General features: G+C 43.9%; 1 protein-coding gene across 8 annotated transcripts in view; it reads right to left on the bottom strand.

Moving 5' to 3' along the window:
• DNAAF8 (dynein axonemal assembly factor 8) overlaps positions 1-23661 on the bottom strand; it is a 91155-nt gene that overhangs the window by 58833 nt on the left and 8661 nt on the right. For 5 of the 8 annotated variants that reach the window (XM_085592493.1, XM_085592490.1, XM_085592492.1 and 2 more), the window contains exons 6-12: positions 23509-23647; positions 22495-22641; positions 22055-22123; positions 20036-20389; positions 18078-18237; positions 3788-3979; positions 1187-1342 (exon numbers count right to left, since the gene is read on the bottom strand). In XM_085592493.1, coding sequence (XP_085448619.1) covers positions 1187-1342; positions 3788-3979; positions 18078-18237; positions 20036-20389; positions 22055-22123; positions 22495-22641; positions 23509-23647 — 1217 coding nt within the window. The remainder of the gene's footprint in view (positions 1-1186; positions 1343-3787; positions 3980-18077; positions 18238-20035; positions 20390-22054; positions 22124-22494; positions 22642-23508; positions 23648-23661) is intronic. The other 3 variants (XM_085592494.1, XM_085592496.1, XM_085592497.1) reach the window with 3 other exon arrangements.

The raw sequence follows: 23661 nt of genomic DNA, 5'->3' as shown, positions 1-23661 counted from the left end.
CCCATGGTGTGTCCAGCAGGTATAGGACAGACACCTGGGGATGAAGCAGGCAAAACCAGAGTAGAAAATCCAGTACCAGCTCACTGAAGCCATAGAAGTTCTGTGAGCCACTTGAGAGGAACTCAGCAGCCTAAGCAGAGCACAGGGCAGCACCTCAAAGGTTCCTCAGCCACAGGACAGTTACTCAAGCAAGTGGCTCTCAGAAGATCTGGGGGACACAGGGATTGCTGTTCCCCACATCCACCTGGCCACACTTCCCAGCAAGAGTCACCCACACTGCTCAGGTGAAATAGGTATTTACACCAGGCAAGAGTGGCAATACTACCTAAAAAACTGTCTCAAAAAAAAGAAATAGCCTGTAAGAAATAGGCTTCAGCCTGTATCAAATCATCTCTGTGAAGGACAGAACCAACAGAGCAGAGCCCAGAGCTGCAATTTCAGAGCTCTGTGTTCAGGACAGGAGTTCATATCTTACATCACATGTGCCACCTGCATGTGCTAAATTTCCAGCCTGTATGCAAGACCTTCTAGTTTTATTGCACAGCTCAGGCTCTGGGGCCCACCAAAACTGAGGGCACAGGCTCATGTTCTGCTTTCAGGCCTCAGCTCCTGGCAGTCAAATAAAAATAATTCCTCCTCCTGTGCCACACTCTTCACATGGTTAAAATAAAGGAGGAAAAACCAGAAGAGGTGCCAAAAGATGTGTCTCCTTCAAATCCAGCTAAATTTCTGCAGTGTGAGGTTACAGCTAATGAGCCATTGACAAAAAATGATGCCACAGAGAGCTGGTTTCTGGTCTGCACATAACATAAATGCAGCATTGTTGGATTATGCCCTTTTCTGACTCAGTGATGGGGCAACTGAGAAGTGTTTTAGAAACTTTTATTCTGTTTTCAGTCTCATGTGAAGGGTGAGACAATACAGATGTTAAAATTCAAGCTATCCCAATTAGAAGCCTAAATGCCATAACCTAACTGCATAACTGAGGACAGCTTGGGCTGGCAATCAGCTGTAAGCAATCCTTCAGTTCCACAGCACTGGGCTGTCCCCCCATCCCAGTTTGGGCAGCTCTCCCACTGCTCTGTCCTGCCCTGCTGGAATTTGAGCTGGAATTGGCACATCCAGGCCTGGTGCTCAGTACAAAGCAGTGCTTGCACAACTACCACGTGTAAATGCTGCTACTCACTCCTGACTCCTGGGCCTGTGGGCAGCTCTGGGCTGAAGGTTCCTCTGGTGCCACCAGGCAGGCGTAGAGGGCCAAGCCTTCCTCTCTCCAGGCCTGCTGCAGCCCCACCACCTCAAATGGAGCTTTGGGGCCATCCTTCCTCTTCACAGGAGGCACCTGGAAATCCATTGGAACATAATTCCATTTTTAGATGGACGGAAAAAAATCTCTTTATCTTGCTCTGTTGCTTTTGAGTAGAGCTCCACAACAACCCAGGGAGAACTCTGCTTTGATTAGTAGATTAGCTGCGGTTTAGCCAGTAGAAAAATCAATAAAGACCAAATTAAATAGGAATAACACATTGCTTTTGATAAGCCATAGGATTTATTTTCACAATGAGGACTTGCAAGCTCTGACTTCCACCAGATTCACTATGTGGAAGCAGGAATTCCCATTATTTCCCTGGTCCAGCACTGAGCCCCTGCCAAGGCTGCCCAGAATGTTCCTGTGACGGCAGCACCGTGTGTGCCTTTATCAGTGACACTGAGATCAATCCAATCTCAGCAACAAATCAATGCAAGGGGATGATGCCGTGCCAAGGGGCTGCTGCAGGCTTCTCTAAAAAGCCCAAATTAATAGCCCAAACCCCCTCAATCCCCATCCTGTGAATCCCCTTTTAGTTGGGCTGAGGTGATTTTTCATGGATTTTTTTAAATGCACATGTGTGTGGGAGGCAAACATTCTATTTTCCAGTTTATAGATCTGAATTAAAGCAGAAAGGGTAAAAAGTGACTTCTGCAACCCCAAGACATAAATTATTATTGTGAATATCAGTTTAAATCCAGGGAGAAGGTTCCAGTAGGACAGACTATGTCCTGGCTCTTTAGGTTGCTCAAAGTCAGATAAAACATAATCCACTTTAACATGCAGAATACATTAAAATCTTGATCATAAATTAGAAAAGAGAGCGGAAAGACACTTGAAACAGTCTGGAAAGGCACTGGGATGCTGCAAAATGCCCATGGCAGCTGGTGAAAAGGGGCAGAAAACTCTGGGAAAGCCAGACACAAGGAATCAGCAAAGCCAGGAGAAAGGAAAAGCAGAGGTGCTGATCCAGAACATGCTCTGGATGGAGAGAAAGGCAAGTCTGAGCTACTGCAATTCCCTCACAGGCCTCTGCAGGATGCAGAAACTCCAAGTCCTGTTCTGGTTTAGACCACCACCAGTCTCTAGGTGCATTATCAGCTCTATTTACTGCATTTACAGGCAGCTAAGGGCCTTTAAAAACATGCTTTTAACACAGAGCCAAGATGGATTTTCAAACTACTGCACAGCTCAACTGGATCACTCAAAACACCAGCTCCAAGTCCTCCACTGCTTTGAGCACTAGATTCCCATGGGGAATTCTGCACCATCCAGGGGACCACTGCTCCCAGCTGGCTGCATCCAGCACATCTCCATTGGAATCAGCAAGGATATGCTGATTTACACAAGCCAGTCCATGGAATTACATGGATTACCAGATGAGAATTCGGTCTAAAAATGCTTCAACATTTCCAATTCTTTCCGTGAAAGAAATGCAAACTTCTTCATTGCTATCCAACAGCAATTTCAGAGTCTGTGTAGAATAAATTGGTGGATTTTACCCCAGTTCTTCTTGGCCACAGAATCCATCTAAACATCTGAGCCTACACCCAGCAGAGTGAGACAGCCCTGGAAGCTGAGGTATCCTTTCAGGCTCAGAGAGAACTGCTGCAACTGAGCTCAGTTGGTTTTTGTGGTTTGTTTTTGGGGGTTTTTTTGGGTTGTTTTGTTTTGTTTTGGGTTTTCTTAGTGGGAATAACACGAGGGAAGAGAGCTCACACTGCAGCTGGTCACAAGCCAACGAGCCTGAATGGAAAATTCAGGATGCAGGGCTGTTCCAGTGGCAATTGTCATTAGCACTGAACTAATGCTAAAGAATGTTAGCAATGTTTTAATGCAAGCACGAACATCATTAACAATTAATTGTGTTTAAGTGGAGTTTAAGTGATTTAAAAGCCTGACTGCTCAGGGTGAAATCTACCTTGACTGTGTGGATCAGTATTGGTATCCCAGTCTCTCCCAGGGAAAAGAATAAGGCCACTGAGCAGGGTGGGAAGGAAAAATATACATTGGGGAGGAAAAATACACTGGTTTCCCTTGGAAATAAAGGGTAATATGGATGGAAAAGAGAGAGGATGGGGTGTTTTTTTTAGAGGAGAAAAACACGTGAACCAAAGGACAATTAAGGCAGCTCCTCACTTGTTCATAGCACTCTTGACTATCAGGAAGGGTCTGTTCTTATCTACAACAGTGAAAACCAGGAACCTGTGTCCATCGCCAAGGACAAAGCCTAACACCCAGCAGTCACTTTCAACAACTGAAAATCTGGATCAACAATTTTTCACTTCTTCATAAACTCCAGACACAACCCAGCTCCACTGACTCCGGTGAAACTTTCATTTACAGACCCCGAGGTGAATTCGAACATAACTTCCACTTTGTTCAGCCACTGTTTTGTAGCTCTTGGGGGGAAAAAAGGAGATTTCAAGAGTGATTATGTATTCACTGGAGGTTTTTGTGCCAGGTCACTGCACTCACCAGGGACAGCAGCCAGGTCACGAGGGCCAGGTAGATGTTGGCTGCTCCCAGCACCTTGTCAGGCACCTGCTCCTCACACTGATCCATGGCCACTTGGCCACAACTTGCCAGCCAAATGGTCATCAGCAACACCTCCTTTTTCACACTGTAAGATCCAGGCAACGTGTCAATAGCTGGCAAAAAAGAGGCTTCCTGTCCAAAAAAAGACAGCATGAAAACAAAAGTCATTTGGATTACTGGAAGTATATTCATCATCAGGAATTAATTATATTCATTGCCATCACAGGAGGGGCATTTAACACCCAGAGAGCATTTATCAAAGAGGGAGAATGAGCCATAAAAGCCAGGTTGTTCCATCAGTGACACCTGCCTGAGCACTGCAGGTTTTCTTGGACAGCTGTCACCTGGGTACTCATTTAGTCACACACTGCCTGGTGAATGGAAGGTTACACAGTCACAGCTGGAATAGTGTGATTGAATTTATTCTGTATTCAAGACTTAGTGTTTGGGGTTTTTTTTTTAATCACTGAAAAGCCTTCAAACAAGCCTGACAGTGTGAAAACTCATTATTTTCTGCTTCACCTAACATCCCTCATTTCAGAGATCAGGTAACAGTTAAGGGAACTTACCTCCTTTCTTTACTTCAGCATTGATAGTTGGTTATTTAGGATGCAAATTCCCTCTCCTTTAAGAGAACTGTTCAAAATACAACTTCAAGTTTGAACTGTGGACTTGCAGTTTTTTTGTCCTTCCACAGATGCTGTAGCTGTAATTATTGGCTGTCTTCTTCTTCCTATCTATATTCAACTTGATGCCCCTGACATTTCTTTGGTAAATTAAGCAGCAAGTCCCTAAAATCCCAAAGATTCTCCAGTACTGGCTCCTCAATAGTTACCATCACAGAATCATGGAAGGGTTTGGCTTGGAAGGGGCCTTAAAACTCATCTTCTTCTGCCCCCTCCCACAGGCAGGGACAACGTCCACTGGACCAGGCTGCTCTAAGCCCCATCCAACCTGGCCTCACGTTTTCAGTTGCTCCATGTAGCCCATAATGAGGATTTCTGCCCACACCACTACACTGAATGAACCTTAATTTGATTTACCTGAATTCACTCTGAAAGCAAAGTAAGCTAAATCCAATTACAGTCACTTTAATTCTGAATTAAAATGTCCAAAAGTGTGTTTCACAACTAATCTACTTGACAAGTTAATATAGCTTGACTTTTGTGCTGGTCCTCAAAACAGACAACTTCTTAAAATGGTTTAACAAGGAATAAAACTAAAGCAGCTCTACTGTGTCACCCAGTGTTTTGGTATCAAATAAAACTGTAAATTAGTAATAAAGGCAAAACAGCCATGCAAATGTGTGTGATGCTGCAGATCTGTATTAATTCATGCTGCTGTAGTCCTGGGGTGCCAGCAGAATTCCTCAGGGCTTTGACTCTTCCACTGAAATCCCCTGAGGAAGAGACTTAGGAGAAACTCTTGGGACCATGAGGGAAAAGTGACCTTCCCCTATACCCTGTGTTGGAGAAAGGATTCTTCCCTCCTCCCTCAACAAAGGTATGGGGATCAATGAGAGGAGGTAATTTAAGAGCTAATGACATAAACAGGATCTATAAGTGATGATTCAGCAGGGAATCTCCAATTATTCCAATCTTCCTTGGCCCAGCAGGTTTTCTGACCAAAATCGGGGAAGTTTACTCATTAAGGTTCTTTCTGACTGAATTTTTGGTGAAGGCTGGACCTTCCCTCTCCTCCCTCTGCCAGCCTCCTCACCCCAACAAGAAACTAAGTGTAGAGCTTGAACAACTTCTGAAATATTATTAAGACTAATGAACAAAAAATGAGCTAATCCAGTTTAATTCTGGGCAAGAATAGCTGAAGAAAGATACAACTGGTGCTTTCTGGGTATGACTTCTCACAGCATTGCCCAGTTTACCCCAGTCTGCAGAGTTCAATCTGCCCACATTACACTGGCTTTTATTTGTGAAGTATTAGGTTATAAAAAGCCTAAAATTACTCAAATGCTGGGCTATTTTTGGTTGCTCTGGCTGGAATTGTGCTGTCACTCAGAGACAGGCTTGCAGCTGATTGCAGTCAAGTGCCAGCAATTACCAAAGAGTAAATAAGATAAAATTTCCTATTCCTAAATTCTTGCTATTTTATTTTGCAATTATAGTTTATGTCATTACAAGTTGCAGCCCTTCAGCTCAGTTTCCCAACCACCCTCCATCCCCAGTTCTGGCCTTTTTTCTTCCACTCTCACATAACAACAGTGCAAGGAGGAGCAGCAACCACAGCGAGCAGCCAAGGAGTGACCTCTGCCCAATTCCATACTACAGGGAAATGAGGAAAAAAGACTTGCAAGATAACTTCAGGAGAGCCACATAATCCAGCCTGCAGTGACAGTGGTACTGAACTTGCACAGAGGAAGGGCAGGGATGGATGGAATATTGGGCAGGAATTGTTCCCTGGCAGGGTGGGCAGGCCCTGGCACAGGGTGCCCAGAGCAGCTGTGGCTGCCCCTGGATCCCTGGCAGTGCCCATGGCCAGGTTGGACAGGGCTTGGAGCAGCCTGGGACAGTGGAAGGTGTCCCTGCCCATTGCAGGGGTGGATCTGGGTTCCTTTCAACCCAAACCATTCTGTGATGCCATGATAATCCCAAAGGAAGCTACTATTCATTAAAAATTAATTTTAAAAAGCAGCAATTTACCTCCATATTATTCTTATCATTTTAAACCAGAGCTGTTTATGATAACAGCAAGCCAAGGCCTGGTGGGCACAAGATTGCCAGCCAAGATTAAGATCATTTTATTTCTAATAAAATAGCTCAGAGTAGTTAAATTATGCTTTTGTTGATGTTTTTTAAAAGAATAGTTAGCATTACTCTTCCTACACATCCATGTTAGATTGGACAAAGAGTTTCAAAGACTGGGAAACATTAATGCCAAAGCTGTGAGAGGCTGGAATGACGAAGTTTAGGAGCCAGGCAACAACTTCACAAAGATTTCCCAGCAGAATCAACTCATCCAGTCCAAGGAGTTGCCCCAGTGGCAGGATAGGCCAAGGAAAAACCAATATTTACTTCAATAGATACACTCTCTCTTTTTAAGGTAAACAAAACTTCAATATTTCCCTCCAACACAACCTTTTCCAACATTAACACGGAAGCAAGGCAGCATGTTCCACCCAAACACCCTCCCTACTCCACTGGAGAGTCTGCAGCAGCAAAAGCTCCATCCAAACATCCCCTGCTTGGAAAAGGAAGAGAGGTTAAACTCACCCAATCTCCTCCTTCACCACAGAGGGGTGAGTGAGGGAGAAGGGGAGGAATAGGAAGACTGTCACTCTCATTGGCTGGAGGTTTAATCAAAATAATTGTTTTCAGCCCTGTCTAAATTTATCCTCCTATGTCATCTGCACCCTAGCTTGGATCCCAGATTTAAGAGGCAATCCCTGATGAATGGCAAATTACTGACTGCAGAACTCTTTTGCCAAACGATGCATCTGCTGTGGGTTTGTAAATGTGAGCTGATTTCTAAGTGCTGGAGCAACTCGAGCTCATCTCCCTAATGAACCTTCCCCCCTCATTGCACAGCTGCTCCATGTTCCTGCTCTGCCCTGGACAGAGCTCGTGGTACAGGACATAACCATGATGATTGTGTGGTTATATCCCCATTTTCCACACACTCACATGGGAAATGTAGGAATTTTAGGACACATTTAACAATTCTGGCCATCTAAGGCAAAGCAGATTATCACTATTCCACAGCTTCTAAAAATTCTTGCATTAGATGAAGACATATTGGAAATGTCAAGTGTTTGTTCATTTTCATTCTGTGGGGAAGGAAAAATGATGACAATGCCATCTGTTAGATGATTTGAAACGCCACATTAAAGCATGGAATAAACCCTGAAACCATTCAAAAAACTGCATTATCACTGCAAAGTGGGAGCAAGGGGTGAGAATGAGGAGAGGATCTGCAGTTCCTGCATGCAACTGGCAGAACACTCTGGAATTAGGAGGTTGACTTTTCCTGACAAAAAGGAGAGTACAAGTGATGTCTAATGGTCTGAATGGTCTCTCTGTAAATGCATTTCTGTACCAGAGTCACTCTGTGGCACCACTGCCTTTCTGAGCATCATGCTGAGGTTATGGATCTGAAAAACATGATGGGGGCAAGATGGCATTGAAATTTCTGATGTGGATGAGGCTCAGATTGCTCAAATGGAGGAATTATGGTACTCTAAAGCAGATAACTCTGCCAAGGGAGGTTGCAGGGATTCAGGGAGCTGTGTAATGGAGCATTATTTGCTCTGATCTCCATAGTTTTCAATTCACTTAGAGCACTCCAGATCTTGAGCATCTAAGTTAAAAATATAATAATAAACGAAATGTCTTTGCTGACAGTTTTCTTGCTCTGGACAATTATTCTTAGTCTTGGGTATGAAGAATGAAATTTCATAACTGCACTAAGGGAATTCTCAGAGGCTTCACTGGAGTTAATGGCTCATCTATCAAAGATATGGATAAACCCTCTTCCATGAGGGGCAAGGATCTGATCTTTAGGACGTGTTAGCACAGAGATGCTGTGGATCACACAGGATCAAAATATTTTTGGTCCAAATTCAATAAGTTAAAAAAAATACCATTCCAATAACAAACAGGGTTCATTTGGGGTTTTTTTTTTACATATAATTTCTTATTTATTTTTGAGAAGTGGGAAAATTTTCTGACAAAGGCTCAGCTCAGGTAAACACTGACCTGAGAAGTGCATTAAAATTGAAACCAAAGTAACACTGAGTCTTATTTGAGTTTGTTTGCTTTCCAAGCCATAATCATTAAAAATGAGAAGTGCCTTTTCAATGATTGGTGTTTACACTCCAGTAACACTTGGAGAGGCTCAGAAGGATTCCCAGCCTCATTGTGCTGGTGTTTTGAGCACATGTAACAAAAAGTTCCTCCTCTAATGAGTTTATACTCCTGGTTAATGAGAAGCAGCTGAAATGAGTAAAGGAAGTTTAATTACTTACACATTTCATGTGAGCACAAGACTGGGAATGGGGAACTTGTGCCTCAGTCCTGGCTCTGGAATGAAGTATTTCTCTGTGGAACTGTAAAGTGAGGATAATATTTCCTTATCCTGGTCCCTGTCTAGCTGGATTAATTATCAGGACTCTGTAAAGTGCTCTGAAGAGGAAGAGTGTAAGATTATCAGTAAACTTTCAAAATTAACCTCTGTTCCCTTTCCTGCTCCTCAAAGTACTGTGGCCTCTCAGCCCCATCAGTGATCTTATCTGCATCTTCCACTTGTTCTTCAAAGGATTCCAACCTGCCTCACACATGAAATGTGTCAGCACTTCCAGGCCCTCCAAGGGAAGGGAATTGCCCGTGCTCATTTGGAAATGCTGGGACAGAGCATGGAATTGGTCCTCAGCCATCTGAAATCTAGGCTGGACTTTGGCACATGCTCCAAGCTGGGTTTAAATCCTATGGAAATGGCTCTGCTCGGATACTCCAGGAGACTCCCAGGGGTTGGAACAAGAGAATTCTGAAGGTCCCTTCCAGCCCAAACCATTTGGGATTGGTTCTATGATTCACCATGTATTTATCAACTTGGGGAAAGCCTTGTTTTTTTCTTCCAATCTATTTATCTTCATCTTTTTTATTTATCATTTCCCCTGATACTCTATGGAAATCCCCAAAGAAATAAAGGATAATAAAGGGTCTGGAGGAGGGAACTGCTCAGTTGCTTTATCAGGAAGTTTTAGCAGAGCTAAAGTGGCTTGTTCTACAGACTGTCAGCTTCCAATTAAAATGGATTGTATCCAGTTTATCATGGGCTCTGTGCTCTTCCCTCCAGCTATAAAACACCCTCCAGACAACCCTTCAGACCTGTGAATTTGGGGCTTTGTGATCCTGAGAACTTGTAAGTGCTTACAGTGCTTCCTGAAGCTCGTGGGAACTCCAGGTGCTTGGCACAGAGCTGGGTAGAGCTCTGTGTTTGCGAAATAAAAATAACTGCATGATTCTTCCACTCCATAATCTCAGATAAAGCCCTGAATTCCATTCCCTGCCACTGAGAATAATGCCCCATAATGAGTATTTGTGGAATAATGTGTTTACAAGTTGTGACCAAGATTATCCCCCTGTGTGCTGAGATTTGGAACACAAGCCCAGCCTAAGTCAGTGCTGAACAAGAAGGTATGAGGAAAACCAGGTTAAATCATGCAGTTCCTTTAACAGACAAGCCTGCACATCCCCTTGGAAGAACAGAGGGGCAGGTTCAGACTCCTTTCATCTACAAATAGCATCAGTGATCACAGCCCTGAGGTAAGGCCAGGAGTTGGGAATTCTATTTTGATTCCAAGAGAGAGAATCACAGCAGCAAGGGTTTGTTTCTCTGTGTAATTAAACGTGACTGGCACTTGTTCAGAGCCACTGCAAACCCAGGGCAGCTCTTCCTGCTGCCAGCACAGAGCCTGGCACACTGCAGGACCTGAGGAAACAAAAAGTACAGATATGGGTTTGTGTCCTCCTGCCCTCTCTGGGTTAAGAAATAGAATTTGGCTCATGGGCATTTCACATTATTGTCTTCAAGTTTAATGTGAACATCCTGCTAATGTGAATGGAGGAGTATTCAGGACCTCTACTGGCAGCAAGCTCATGCATGGAATCCTGGAAACTCTGCTCCTTTTCCTGGTATTAACCTTCCCCTTAAGTAACAGCAACCAATGTTCCCATCTGTCAGACTCAGGCAGGAGTGTATTGAGGAATAAGCCTAAACTCATTTTAATCACTTCCAAGATATGCCGAGGACTATAAAGGATTAAATATCTCACATTATCCTGGGGCCTTTCCAAACTGCAGTCAGAGAAACAGCACTGCAAGACCTCATTGTTTTATGAAGCCCTGGTTCTTCAGTTCCTTCCACAGCTGGAAAAAGCACAAATGTGAGAGCCCATGGGAACCATCAGAGTGATCTCCAGGTTTACATGGAAGGTTCTCCATGGCTTTTTGGTGACCCTGTTGCATTCAGTACAGGTGAATTTCCTAGTTCTGAGCATTTCTACAGCAATTTGGCTGGAAAACCTCTTAAAGCAGCCAAAGGTTATGAAAGCAGCTTTACTGTGTGGCTCTTGGACCTGCTCTGGTGGTGTGAGCAGAACTGGGGAGAGGAGCCATGAGGATGGGAAGTACAACCTGCCCTAAGAGTGCCTGGGCACTTCCATAACATTCCTGACTCTGGGAACACAGAATTCACATGAATGAATTCACATAATGACCAGGTTGGAAGAGACCTTAAAGATCATTGAGCCCAACCCATGCCCTAACACCTCAATTAAACCATCAAAACATCAATTAAACCCATGCCCTAAGACCTCAATTAAACCATCAAAATACATCCAATCTTTTTTTAAACACATCCACAGAGAGCAAACTCCTCCTGTGTGGAGGGAAGTGTTTGTAACACAGACAGGTAAGGCCTGTACTCTCTGCTTGCCTATTAAGGCAAATCCTCAGGTCAGATCGTGCCATCCTGGGATTTGTGCCCACAGCCAAGGACAGCAGGAAGCAGCTACTCCACCAAAGTGCTGTGCCAGCAAATTCCCCCATTTGCTTTCCCTGGCACCATGTGGGAAGATGAAGAGGAGGCCAGAAACACAGGCTCTGTGCCAGCTGCCAGCCACCCATGCTAGAAAAACATTTCCTTGGGATCTTCCATCTATTCCAAACGCTGTGTGCTGGGCTGGTGGCACAAACAGGAATCTTGGCCTCCTGTCTCTGTGTGCTAAGTTTAACTCCATCTCTAATTGCCTTAGTTTATTTTTAAGCCTTTCTTGAGTGAGGCAGCGGATTCATTAAGCACAAGAGATTTTAATCTCGTTTCAGGAACTCATTAAATGCCTGGCAGGAAAAAAAAAAGGAGGAATTCAGGGGCCATCTGGTGGCTGTTGGGCACTGCTTGCCACAACCTTGGCATCAGCTCAACACGGAGAGCACCTGGAGCCAGGCAAAACCCTAACTCAGCTCTGGTGTCTAAAAAACATTACTGTAGGAAATATTTGGTGATTTTTACAATTAATGGGGATTTTAAAAGCAATATTAAAATAATAGTGCGGGCTAAATCCTGTTGTAATCACATTCACACAGATGCAGTTGCTTTGGCCTAGTGTCAATGAAAGCATTTGATCACAGGTGATTTGTATTACCAGGATCACCCTTGGAGTAATACAGATATAGAAAAATTTAACTACTGTGTAACAAAATTGTTATAATCATAAAAAGATTTTATAGGTTTCCTCACCTTCTCCAAATATACGTACTGCACCACATTTTGGGGGATAAATTGGCATTTCTATAAGGAAGTGGCACAAAACCTATTTCTTCATGAGTGGTTGATCGGGCCTTTGTCCATTCTTTAAGTGGAGACATTAATTTGACTTTCTTACAGTCCTTTTCCTTTATCCATTTTCCACCCAGCAATAAAAGTGGTGTATTTTTAAATAGTGCTGAGGCCATCATCTCAGTGCAGTCATGTGAGCAGCTCCAGTGGAGCTGGGGAGGTGCCCAAGTGCCCTGGCCCAGCAGGTGAAGTGCTGGGTTGGGATCCCAGGATCCACAAAGTCCTTGAACAACCCAGAGATGGAAGAAAAGGGCAATTTCCAATGCTGATGTCACCATTGCCTCAAAAAGATCAAAACACCCATGGAACAGCAATGGCAATCACAGGCACCTATTTAAGGAAGACAGGTAAAGAATCAAAAGCATTTTACTGACAATTTCCAGATCAAGGCACCTCCTACTTAAAAATAACTTCTGAGGCCAGTAACTGAACTAAAAATACTTGTACAAGTTTTGGAAATCAATCCTGACTTTCTGGCTGATGCAGGATAACTGTCCCAGTAGCAGAATGTACAGCACTTCAGCACCACTCTGGATGGTAAATATGGGTTTTGTCAGGGATTTTCCCCTGAAGAAATACAGGATCAAAGAGAGAACGAGGCCATCAAAGGGTGAGGAAGGATTTGACCATAATGTATTGGTAATTTTATCTTCTAGTTTGTAAAAGATGTTTAAACTGAGATACAGAATAAACCATTTTCCATTCCTTCTGGGAACACAACAAAAATAAGCTTAAATTGGAGAGGGAATAATTTAAAATAGATTTAATGAAAAGCTTTACAACCCTAAGGATAATTAAACAGCAACATGTACTACCTGGGAGTCAAGGACTCCTCACCATTGAGGATTTAAAGACCAAGTTCTCTAAAGAAGTAATTTTGTGGCAATGCAGGTAGAACATCTTGTGGTTGAGAATTCTCCCTGACACCAGTGAGCTGAGTCAATGGTGTGTTAACATAAAGAACCTGCTGATTTTGACAAAAAGGTGAATGAGCCTATGTTTACAAGATGGAAAGGAAAGTACCCACATCATCTATTTGTTAAGGTAGAATGACTCTGTTGTGCCTGGATGTTTTTGTTTTGTAAGGCAGCTGTAAGGCTAAGCTGAAATAAGATGAGGATCATGGTAATATAATTACTAATACAAGGTTAGTCCAAGTGATTGTGAATGCCAAGAAAAATGAGATGCCTCAGTATGAGTCAACACATTCATTTCCCAACCACTCTGGCTGTGTAAGGGAGATAAAACTGTGTTTATAAGGGCTGGTTACAAGTTGGCTCCTAATAGCTTTCCAACAACATTATCCTGTTCTGCCATATCATGATAAAGCAATAAATGCAGAATCAAGCTGAAGCCCTGCTGAAAACACCTACTTTGTCCCAATAATGAAAGAGAGGAGTACAAGCTAAATTCTAGATGTTCTGTGTTAAATGAATTCCAGGGCTGGATGGGCCATGCAGGGTTTGGCTGCAGTGTTCAAGGCCAGGTCTGACACAAGCTCAGGTGTTTCACTTCACATGGGGCTGCTGGAAAAGGAGCTCTGTGAAGCTGCTTTTCAGCAGAGACATTTCCCTTGGTCCTGGACAAGCTGCAGAGCAGCTCTACCTCTACCTGGCCTCACCCCCCTCACCTGCACTGCCCCTGCTGTGAGTTTGTGGCTCCAGCTCAGCCCTGTTCCATCACTCCAGACCCCGGGGTGATCACTGGGCTGCCCCTGCCTTGGCTTTCTGCCCTTCATCTTGGACCTTCCTCATTCCTACACATTTGCCAACTGGCCACCCTCACTGGAGCTGCTCTGCTGCTCCTTTGGGACTGTGGCACTGCCCTCCCTGCTGGCAAGGACTGCCCTGCCTGCCTTGCTCTCAGCTGCAGATCCTGCATGGTCTTCCCCAAAGGCTTCCCACTGCCAGAGGGAAGGCAGGGTTAGATGGGATACTGGGGAGAAATTCTTCCCTCAGAGGGTGGGGAGGCCCTGACCTGGCACAGGATGCCCCTGGGTCCCTGGAAGAGTCCAAGGCCAGGCTGGGATAGTGGAAGGTGTCCCTGGCCATGGCAGGGGGTGGGACAGGATGGGATTTAAGGTCCTTTCCCACCCAGACCAGTCTAAGATCCTGTGATATCCTTAGAATAACCTGCTTGTGCTGCTCCTGACATAAAACTCAGCTCTGAGTCTGGCAAAAGTCACCACCATTATCTGGATCTCACCTAATGGGAATGTGACAGAAAACAGCACCAGCACCAAGTTACTTATCACAATAAGCAAGATGAATGAAGTGATAGATCAAACCTATTTCATTTTACATCCTCCATTTAACTGCTTTACATCCTGTGAGCATTCCTTCTGTCTCCCTCATCAATAACACTGCACAAATAATGAAACAAATCCTGTGCTGTTCCTCTAAACTACTAATTCATCCTGACCCTGCAGCAAGGATCTCACCACCACTCTGCTGGCTTTCACAGAACTCCAGGTGCTTCCATCAGTTCTGAACCAGATTCAAAGGTTAACATGTGGTTAAGGGGCCCAATTTCAGAAGAGATCAACTCATGGCAGTCTTAAATTTCACCAAAAGTTTGGGTGGTGCAGAGAAGGAAAAAAAAAACAACAAACAAACAAAACCAAAACATAACATTAAAAAAGAAAACAGGTTCTTCCCTGCATTATTTTTAAAACCAAGAGGTGAGCCAGATTGCCCAAGTATTCAGACACCTCCTGATATGGACCTGACAGGCAGAATTCTTAGGAAGAACCCACTCATTTCCCAGGGAATTGGCACCTGCATGTCTTGAAAATCCACTGGATCTCAGTCCTTTTTTCAGCTGAAGTACCCCTGGAAGTGAATTCTCAGTCTCTCAAGTTACCTCTCCCCAACCCTGACTCTCAGAGTGAAGCTGAGGACAGAGTTTGACTGAACTGGGTTAAGAAAAAGGAGACAGCACATTAAGTCTGCTTTTACATTTTAGACAAGAACTCTAATGTAACCCTAATGCAGCTTTTTAAATTTCCTTTGCCAGTCTTTCCCAGCACCTCAGCTACAGTAATTGCAGAGTTTCTAAACTTTCCCTCTGATTATTATTCAATTCAATTATTTATGTACATTATAAATGGTCAGAAGAATTCTGGAAACTGTGACAAGTGTTCCAGATCTGAACATCTATCACTGCCAAAACAAAGGACTTACAAAACAAATTTGCAAGCGTGCTACTCTGTCAAACACTGGGGCTTGTTCTTTGAATATATGTGTTTATATATAGATATTAGATATTTTCACTGAGACATAGCTGCCAAATTACAGGGGCTTTTAGTTTTAAATGTCAAAACAGTCAAAATTTTCTGTCTGTGTTCATAAAAAAAAGAAAGAAAATAAAACCCTGTTCAAATTCAAAGGGGGAAAGTGCTGCTATCAAAGCAGATTTCAAGTAATCTTATAAAGGACTGTTGTATTTGATAGATGATGTTGATATATTTTTTAGTCTTAGTTTTAATAATTAATATTTCTGAATAAGAAATAAGAGCAGAGTTGCCCAGACAACATGGTTATTATGGGTTGTGCTGATTTGCTTTTACCATTGGTGCCTTGGGAGGTCAGGCAGGTCCCCTGGAGCAGGCTGGCACTTAGTTTGGGATCATGGAATGGGTTGGGTGGGAAGAAGCATAAAGATCATCTCATCCCACCCCCTGCCATGGGCAGGGACACCTTCCACTCTCCCAGGCTGCTCCAACCTGGCCTTGGACACTGCCAGGGATCCAGGGGCAGCCACAGCTGCTCTGGGCACCCTCTGCCAGGGCTTCTCCACCCTCAGAGGGAAGGATTTCTCCCCAAAATCCCACCTTAACCCTGTCCTCTGTCCTCTCTTGTCTGTAACAAGTCCCTCTCCCTCTTTTTGGGCACTGGAGCAGTTTGCACAGGCAGCAGGAGCCTGGGCTGGTGACAAATGCTCCTGTCCCTGCTGCCACAACTGGAACATCATCCCATCCCTTAGGGGAATATTTACAGCTCCAGTTCCAGCACAGATCCACCCCAAGCTCTGCTCCAGACAAAGCACATCACCAAGCCCATCCTCATGTTATTGGCATCAGCACAGCACATATGGGAAATGACCAAACACAGTAATTCTGCATTGCCTGGTGCATTGTCAGGAAGGAGAGAGCAAGGCCCACGTGGATTTCTGAGGAGCAAGTCAGTCTCTGCATCTTAATAAGGGCTAACTGGAAGTGGGTGGGACCTGCCAACAGCCAGAGAGGAGCAAATCCAAAGGATCCACAACCTTCACACTCCAAAGCAGAGCTCTGAGTGCTCTGCTGTCCTTGTCAAAGCAGGCTGGCAGAGGGAAACTCAGCTGGGAGTTTTTAGTCCTTTACTCCTCCTCACTTACTAATCCAGTGCTAAATAAAATGAGCTTTCAAATCTCCACAACCACAGCAATCAATTTACAAAACAAACTTGAATGGTCCAGCCCCAAATCTAGGCCTGTGAAGTCTTTCAACTTTTGTACTGACAAAACAGCTTTGTTATTGGCATTAGCCCAGAGAAGTCATTATGGTGGATTCATGGTGGTTCTGCAGTTTCTCACCTCCTCTCATCTGGTCTTGTGCTCAGCAGAATCAGTGCATGGATGAAGCAGGACTGCTTGTCATCGAATCATGGAATGGGCTGGGAGTGATCCTAAAGCTCATCTCATTCCAACCCCTCTGCTGAGGGCAGGGACAGAGATAAATCTATTGAGGAGTAACAACAGCCCTGTCCTCCAAGCCATAGTTAGGCTTTGGTTGAAATCAGGATCATTTCATACCCCTTAATCAGAAGTAAAACCTATAATTAAGCCCACAATCCTCAAAACCAATCCACAAAAGTGAACCATAAAGCTGCTGGGGCAGACAACAGGACTCAGCAGAGACAGTAAAAATATTTCACTTTTTTAGGAAAGTTATGAAAGATCATGTGGGAGACTCTGGCTGCTGTGAAGTAGGTGACAGCCCTGACAGGTCAGAAATGGAGGGCAGCTGTTTGGGGAGCTCTCCCTGCACAGGAAAGTGGGGAATTCTTCTTCCTTAGTGTGAGAGAAGAGCTGTAGGGCTGCTCCTCTCCTCATCTAATGGTGCTCCATAACAAACAGATTTGAAGCAATGCAATAAAAAAGACATTTTGCTCCCAGCTTGGCAGGGAGCACCTGTATCTTAGGCTGGGGGTGTGTATTCTGTTCACATCTGTCAGAGGTGGGGCAGTTCTCTTCATTGGGCAGTTTTTCTTTATCTCTTCCACAACCCATCCTCCCTGCAGGAGATCTCTGCTGTCCATGGCCAGTGAGTGTCCCTGCATGGCTGAGAAAATTCCATCATCCATGGGGAGATGCTCTGCCCAGGAGCCAAGCATTCCTACCTGGATCCAATCTGAGATTTTGGGACACCACAGCAGCCTTTGCCCACTGCATTCCCAGAGGAGCAGCTTTCTCCCCACTGCATTCCCAGAGGAGCCCAGGCCCATCTCCCCCAGCCCTGGAGCTCCAGAGGAAAATTCCCCCCTGTGCAGGATCCTGCTCCAGCAGAAGCACAGCTGGCACTGCAGGAGGGCTGAGCCACCCTGGGATGGGGCTGAGCCACCTCCCTGACCCACAGGGGACAGGGCTTGTTCTGATTCTGGCAGTGTTGTTTTGGGGGTTTTTTTGTGTTTGTACAATTGCATTTGTATTTTTAGTTTTCCTAATAAAGCACTGTTATTCCTGCTCCCATATCTTTGCCTGAGAGCCCCTTAATTCCAAAATTATAACAATTCAGAGGGAAGGGCTTTACATTTTCCATTTCAGGGGAGGCTCCTGCCTTCCTCAGCAGACACCTGCCTGTTCAAAGCAGGACACCCAGCCCACCCTGAGCACTGACCCTGTGGAACAGGAGCGGGGTGTTCTCTGCCATGGGCTGCTTCCCACACACCGAGCGCTGAGGCTGCCACTGCTCCAGCTGCTCCTGCAATCTGCATCTCCTCTGCCTCTCCTTCATCTCCTCTTCCTTTTGGGATAACTCTTTTTCACGTCCTTCTCTCCTGGAAAATACACAGATTAAGCTTTTCACTTGAGGAAAAAAGCCACTTGTTCATCTGGTTGCACTTCTTTTTTTTCTCCGTATTTACGCCACACACTTGAGGGGGAATCATGACATGAAAGGCTAAAATAGATTTAGAAAGCAATTCTGGTGTTTGTGGAGAGACGCAAGAACTTGTCATCATCTCTCTAAGAACAAAAACACCTCAAAGAAAAGGAGCAGAGATCAAACTTCTGATAAGTGGTGATGATCTATCTGGAGATGCAAACTCCTTTTGAGCAGAGATGTGTTTGTGATGTGTCACTCCCCATCTCCACACCAAGATTCCCAGTCTACACCCATTTCCTTTCTTATCTGCTATAGGATACAACAGAGATAAAAGTTCCCCTGACCCCAAGACCTCCCATCTTTCTACACCTGGATGCCCACAGAAAGATTTGATTTGCCATTTCTGTGGCAAAGTTCAAATTCTTCTTAATTTCTTCCAGCCACAGGTGCCCCAGCAATAATTAGAATAGCAAGAGAGAAAGCTAAAATCAGTTAAAATCACTGAATTATCACTCAGAGACAGTAAATAACCCACATTCTTGCCTGACCATGGGCTGCCATTTCAGGCTAACAGGTAAATCAAAATGGAGTTTAATATTCCTGATGGAAGCAATGAGTTTAATGTCAGGAATTCCAGCAGGAAAAAAGCCCTGCAACCAACCACCTGCCATTTAAATCAGGTACACAGGAGCTGAGGTGTCTAAGTGGCAGGGCAGCAAGTGTTTAACTGACACAGTAATAGTCTCCAGAGCAGGCAGATCTTGATTCTTTCCAGGGCTCATATGTCAAAGTCAGAATGTTAAATTTCACTCTGAAAATAGCAGGATATAACCTTTGAAAGTGCAGCATAATGGAGCTCTCCCAAACAGTTGGGCAGGTGCACAAGGCAACCACCTGATTTCACTTTGAAATTAGACCTTCTGCAGAATACACTACATTTAACTAAGCCCAGGGAGGCAGAGGCCCAAATAACTCTGCAATTTCCTCAATTGATATCACTCTTATTTCTATTTTTTTAAAGCTTTCCAAGATGTTCCTGTGGCATTCCTCATGGGTGTACTTGCACTTTTCTTGCTGGCAGAGTCAGAATTCCCTTGTTTGGAAGAAAAAAAACTACAAGGGGAGACTGATATATCTTCCAGTTTGTAAAGGGTGTTTAAACTGAGACACAGAATTAACCATTTTCCATTCCTGCTGGGAACACAACAAAAATAAGCTTAAATTGGAGAGGGAATAATTTAAATTAGACTTAATGAAAAGCTTAACAACTCTAAGGATAACTAAACAGCAACATGTACTACCTGGGAGTCAAGGGCTCCTCACCATTGAGGATTTCAAGACCAAGTTCTATAAAGATCTGCCAGGAAATATTAGATTTTACCTCACTCTTTATTGGCACAGGGAGACTGACCCTTCCAGACCTATTTTCTAGGAAGCTGTGCTTAGGAAATCTCAGTGCTGTTGTTCCTAAAGGAGATCAATACTGTGTTATCCTCCTCTTCTGTAGAATAAAAGCTAAAGAAAAAGGCTCCATTTCCAATGTCAGAAGTGCCATAGCTCATCTAATGCCAAGACCCACTGAGGCTGCTCTAAATCTTCCAGCAGTAGCTGCCAGGACTGTTGTTCTTTCCAGGTAACAAATCCAGACACCCTCTTGCTCCAACTCACAGCCCAGGTAAGCAATTGTCTTTAATCCTGGACAATCAGAGAAGCCACATCCAAACCCTCTGATTACTTTTCCTGTGGGATACCTTGGCAGTTCTGCTGTAATTAGAGGACACTCTGGAGTATTTCCTGCATTTTGAATTTCCTCAGCTTCCATTTTGTTCTCTTTCTCTGTGTCAGCTCCGTTGCCCCCACAGCTTGAAAAGGGGGGGCTTTCCTTGCCTGGTTCCAATCTCATCAGTTTCCTGGGAACCACCTCATTTGTCTCTTGCCTCACTTTACAAGATTGTTTTTGACTTTTATTAGAGGAATCTCTGTCTTCCAGCCTTTCTGGGCACAGTTTCTCAGCTGGAACAGACGTTTTATGAAGAAGCTCCAAGGCCTCCTTACGGGCTGCTCGGAGTTGTTGCAGTAACAGGCTCTTCCCTGAGCAATTCCTCCTGCAAAGGAAATAAAAACCTGATTTCATCAAGATAAAGCATTATAGGAATAAACTCAATCTCTGAGAAACTTCTCATATGATGAGAGCTCAAAACAAGGACTGGGTATCTACAGGAACAATAACTGTGGGTGACAGCAGTACCAGCGTTGAGGTGACACAGGAAGAGCCAGAACACAAAATCTATCTTCCTGACAATTTATTGGCCTCTTCTGCATTCAGGCACAACACAAACACCTACCAGAACAGCTCTGAACAAATGTATGGTTGGCATGTAAATCAGAGCCTATAGATGTTTGTCCCCTTTGGATACAGGGGTTGGGGTTCAAATACACACAGATGAAAAGTTTTTCTAATAATTATTACAATTTTTGAATGTTTGGCTTAATTTCCTCAATGAAACTGCTAAACTGTCAGCAAGTACATTACTGTGGTAGTGGAATGTCCTGTCATCACATAATCTACATGCACAGAATAATAATTCCTGTTTAATAATTTGTTCCAAATAAAAATGAAACTGGACAGGCCCCTCGTGAATGAGATCAGAATTCTGCCCTGATGAGACCAAGAGGATTTCTTATTTACAACCAGAACTGAGCAGCATTTGCCAGGCATTATATTTGTGCATGCTCTTTAGCAACATTAAGGTGAATCAAAATCCAAGCTCTGCTCTCCATCACTGCAGATTTACACTGCTGGAATTGCTGAACTCATGTCTGTGGCACAGAGAGTTCCCCAAGCATCCCCTTGTCCCTGCTTTTTACTGGTTTTGGGTTAGATGCCCTAAATTACATTGTTTGGGCTTCTTGATTGGCTCATTGTTGGGCTCATTGTTTGGGTTCCTTGTCAAATCATCTCTCCTTCCAAACCATTAAAAGAAGTGTAAGTGGCTGGCACAAGAAGAAACATTTCTGCTTGTCCCCTGCCCTGCTGTGCTTTGAACTTCCAGGCTGCAGAATTCCAAATGGAATCCAGAGCCTGAGTGCAGGAGGATGGTTAAATTTGACACCTCTGCTTCACATTAAACAAATGTCTAATAACCTATGGATATGAATCCAGGAGTTTAGCAAGAAAGGCTGACATCTGTGCACGTTGAGAAGTTTACACTTTAGGATTCCACTCATCATTCTTTTTCCCCTTTCCCTTCCAATTAAGGAGAACTGGGAGGTTCCCTGCCCATACAGTGTAGTCAATATTCTCTTTAAATCTCTATCCCTTCTAGCCTATTTTATTGTTTCTAAAAATAAAGGTTTGTCTGAGTCAACTCCCTACAACATTTCCAAATTTTGGTTTTGAGTCTTGTCAAACACAGTTCTGGTGTCACTCACACAGGGCTGGAGAAAAACTCACATTTTTCAGCCCCCAGAGCACCTCTGGCTCTGTTTTCAGCTGTCCCAAGCAGCTGGACAAGTCCAAATATTGCCTCAAGGATCAACAACTCTCTAGCTTTGGTAGCTTTACCATGCAACAGGAAAAGAGTGACCTCCTGGGGCCACACTGGAGCACTTTCATTACTGGGCTTTTATTTTTGTTTGCTGTGAAGACCAGGAATGGCAATATTCAAGTACACAAACTTTCACTCTAATCATTGTTAGGGCAATTGTTTTAGTTTCAGAAAAAATGAACATCCTATCACTTCGAACACAGTCCTGGTAAGGAATCTTACATTCTCCTTTCTGCTTCATCCTTAATTGCCACAGTTTCTTCTTCAGAGGAGGAAGAGCTGTCACTTACACTGTGAAAAAATCAGACCATATTAATTAACCCTGTTAGCTGAATGTTGGCTCTTAGCAATTTCTACGATGCAAATTTAGAAAATGAGGAAAAAAGGAAGAGATACTTCCAGGAAAGATCTCCAGGTGTTAGGGAGAGTTCTTCACATTATTACTCTAGCAAAAAGAAAAATTCAAATATTCAAGCAATTAGAACAAAAAAGTTTACCTGTTTATTACCTTGTAGCTGTTTTTTAACTACAAGGTTTCTCCTTAATGACAGAGGTGTGAAGAACATTTTAAAAGTTACATTTCACAAGCATGATATTCAGAAAGTTTTAAGTTTCTCACTTTTTATTACTTATTTCTGACTCTCAATAAAACTAGGATTTACCTTTGTTCCACTTCAGGGACTGTCACTGACTTTTGTGGCTCAGCATCTCTCAAATCTATGTAAACAGTTGCAGGTTTTGGCAGGCCCTGGAAACTCATCCTGCCCATCCTCAGAGAACTTGGTGGGGATGACAGCAAAGCAACATCCCTACACACAGAAAAGACGTTTCAGCATCTCCTCTGCCTTATCTACCCAAGCAATCCTGCAGGGAGTGGCTCAGGATCAAAACTGCACTGAGAAAGGAACTTTGTGCTTGGCTACCAACTCTGCTTCTGCCTGCTATCACAATTCAAGGATTCAACTTCCCCCAGGAACACAGATCACAGGCAGAATGAAGAGGGATATTTAGGTCTCAAACTGTGATACCACCAAATTGTTCTGGAGAACAAAGGCAGGAACCAGAGAGATCACAACTTTTAACATCTCAGTGTAAGAACGAGTTCCCCTTTCCTCTCTGCCTCTTCTGGCAATTCCATTTTATCTTCCCAGGCATACAAAGTGCAAATCATCCTAGTGGCTCTCCCTGCTCTGGCAATGAGGGTATTTTTCACCTTCCCCTCCACTCTTTCACTCATTATTTCTTCTACTGCCATCATTGATGTTGTTCCCTCTGAACAGCCGGAAAATGCTCTTCCTTCACACAGAAAGCTCCAAGAAGCACTGACATCTCTACTGATACCCCCAGAAAATCATCCTGTATATTTTTGCTCTATTGAGGTACCAGTAAGAGAAATTGGTACCCTAGATGTCAAAAAAGGCTGGGCAGGATAATTGGCCTATTCCCATTTTCCTGCCTTTCCCATTTATCCCAAGTGCCTGGTAAGGTTTAGACAAAGGTTGATGGAGAATGCCAAGGTATTTATTATCAAATGGAAATTAATCACTGAGTATTCCAACTCTAATATCAGCTTTCTGCAAGGCTACAGAGCAAAACCCATATGGAAGACCAGAGGTTGTCCAATATCCATTCTAGCAGCCAGGATTATCTGGGATATGTGACAGAAGAGGACTCACTTATTGTCCTGCTGTCCCTGGAAGGAGCAGAGCCTGGCTGATGGCCTCCCACAGGGAGGGGACACTGCCCTGGACTGCCTGGCACACAGCTCTCCCAGCTTTTCCATGAGCTCATCTTCATACTTCCTCCTGAAGGTCTCTGTGGAAGAGCAA

This window comes from Lonchura striata, chromosome 14, assembly GCF_050655825.1.
Source record: "Lonchura striata isolate lonStrDom1 chromosome 14, ASM5065582v1, whole genome shotgun sequence".
Classification (NCBI taxonomy): Eukaryota; Metazoa; Chordata; class Aves; order Passeriformes; family Estrildidae; genus Lonchura; species Lonchura striata.
Note: the sequence above shows the minus strand (reverse complement) of the source record. Positions and strands in the feature narration are given on the sequence as shown.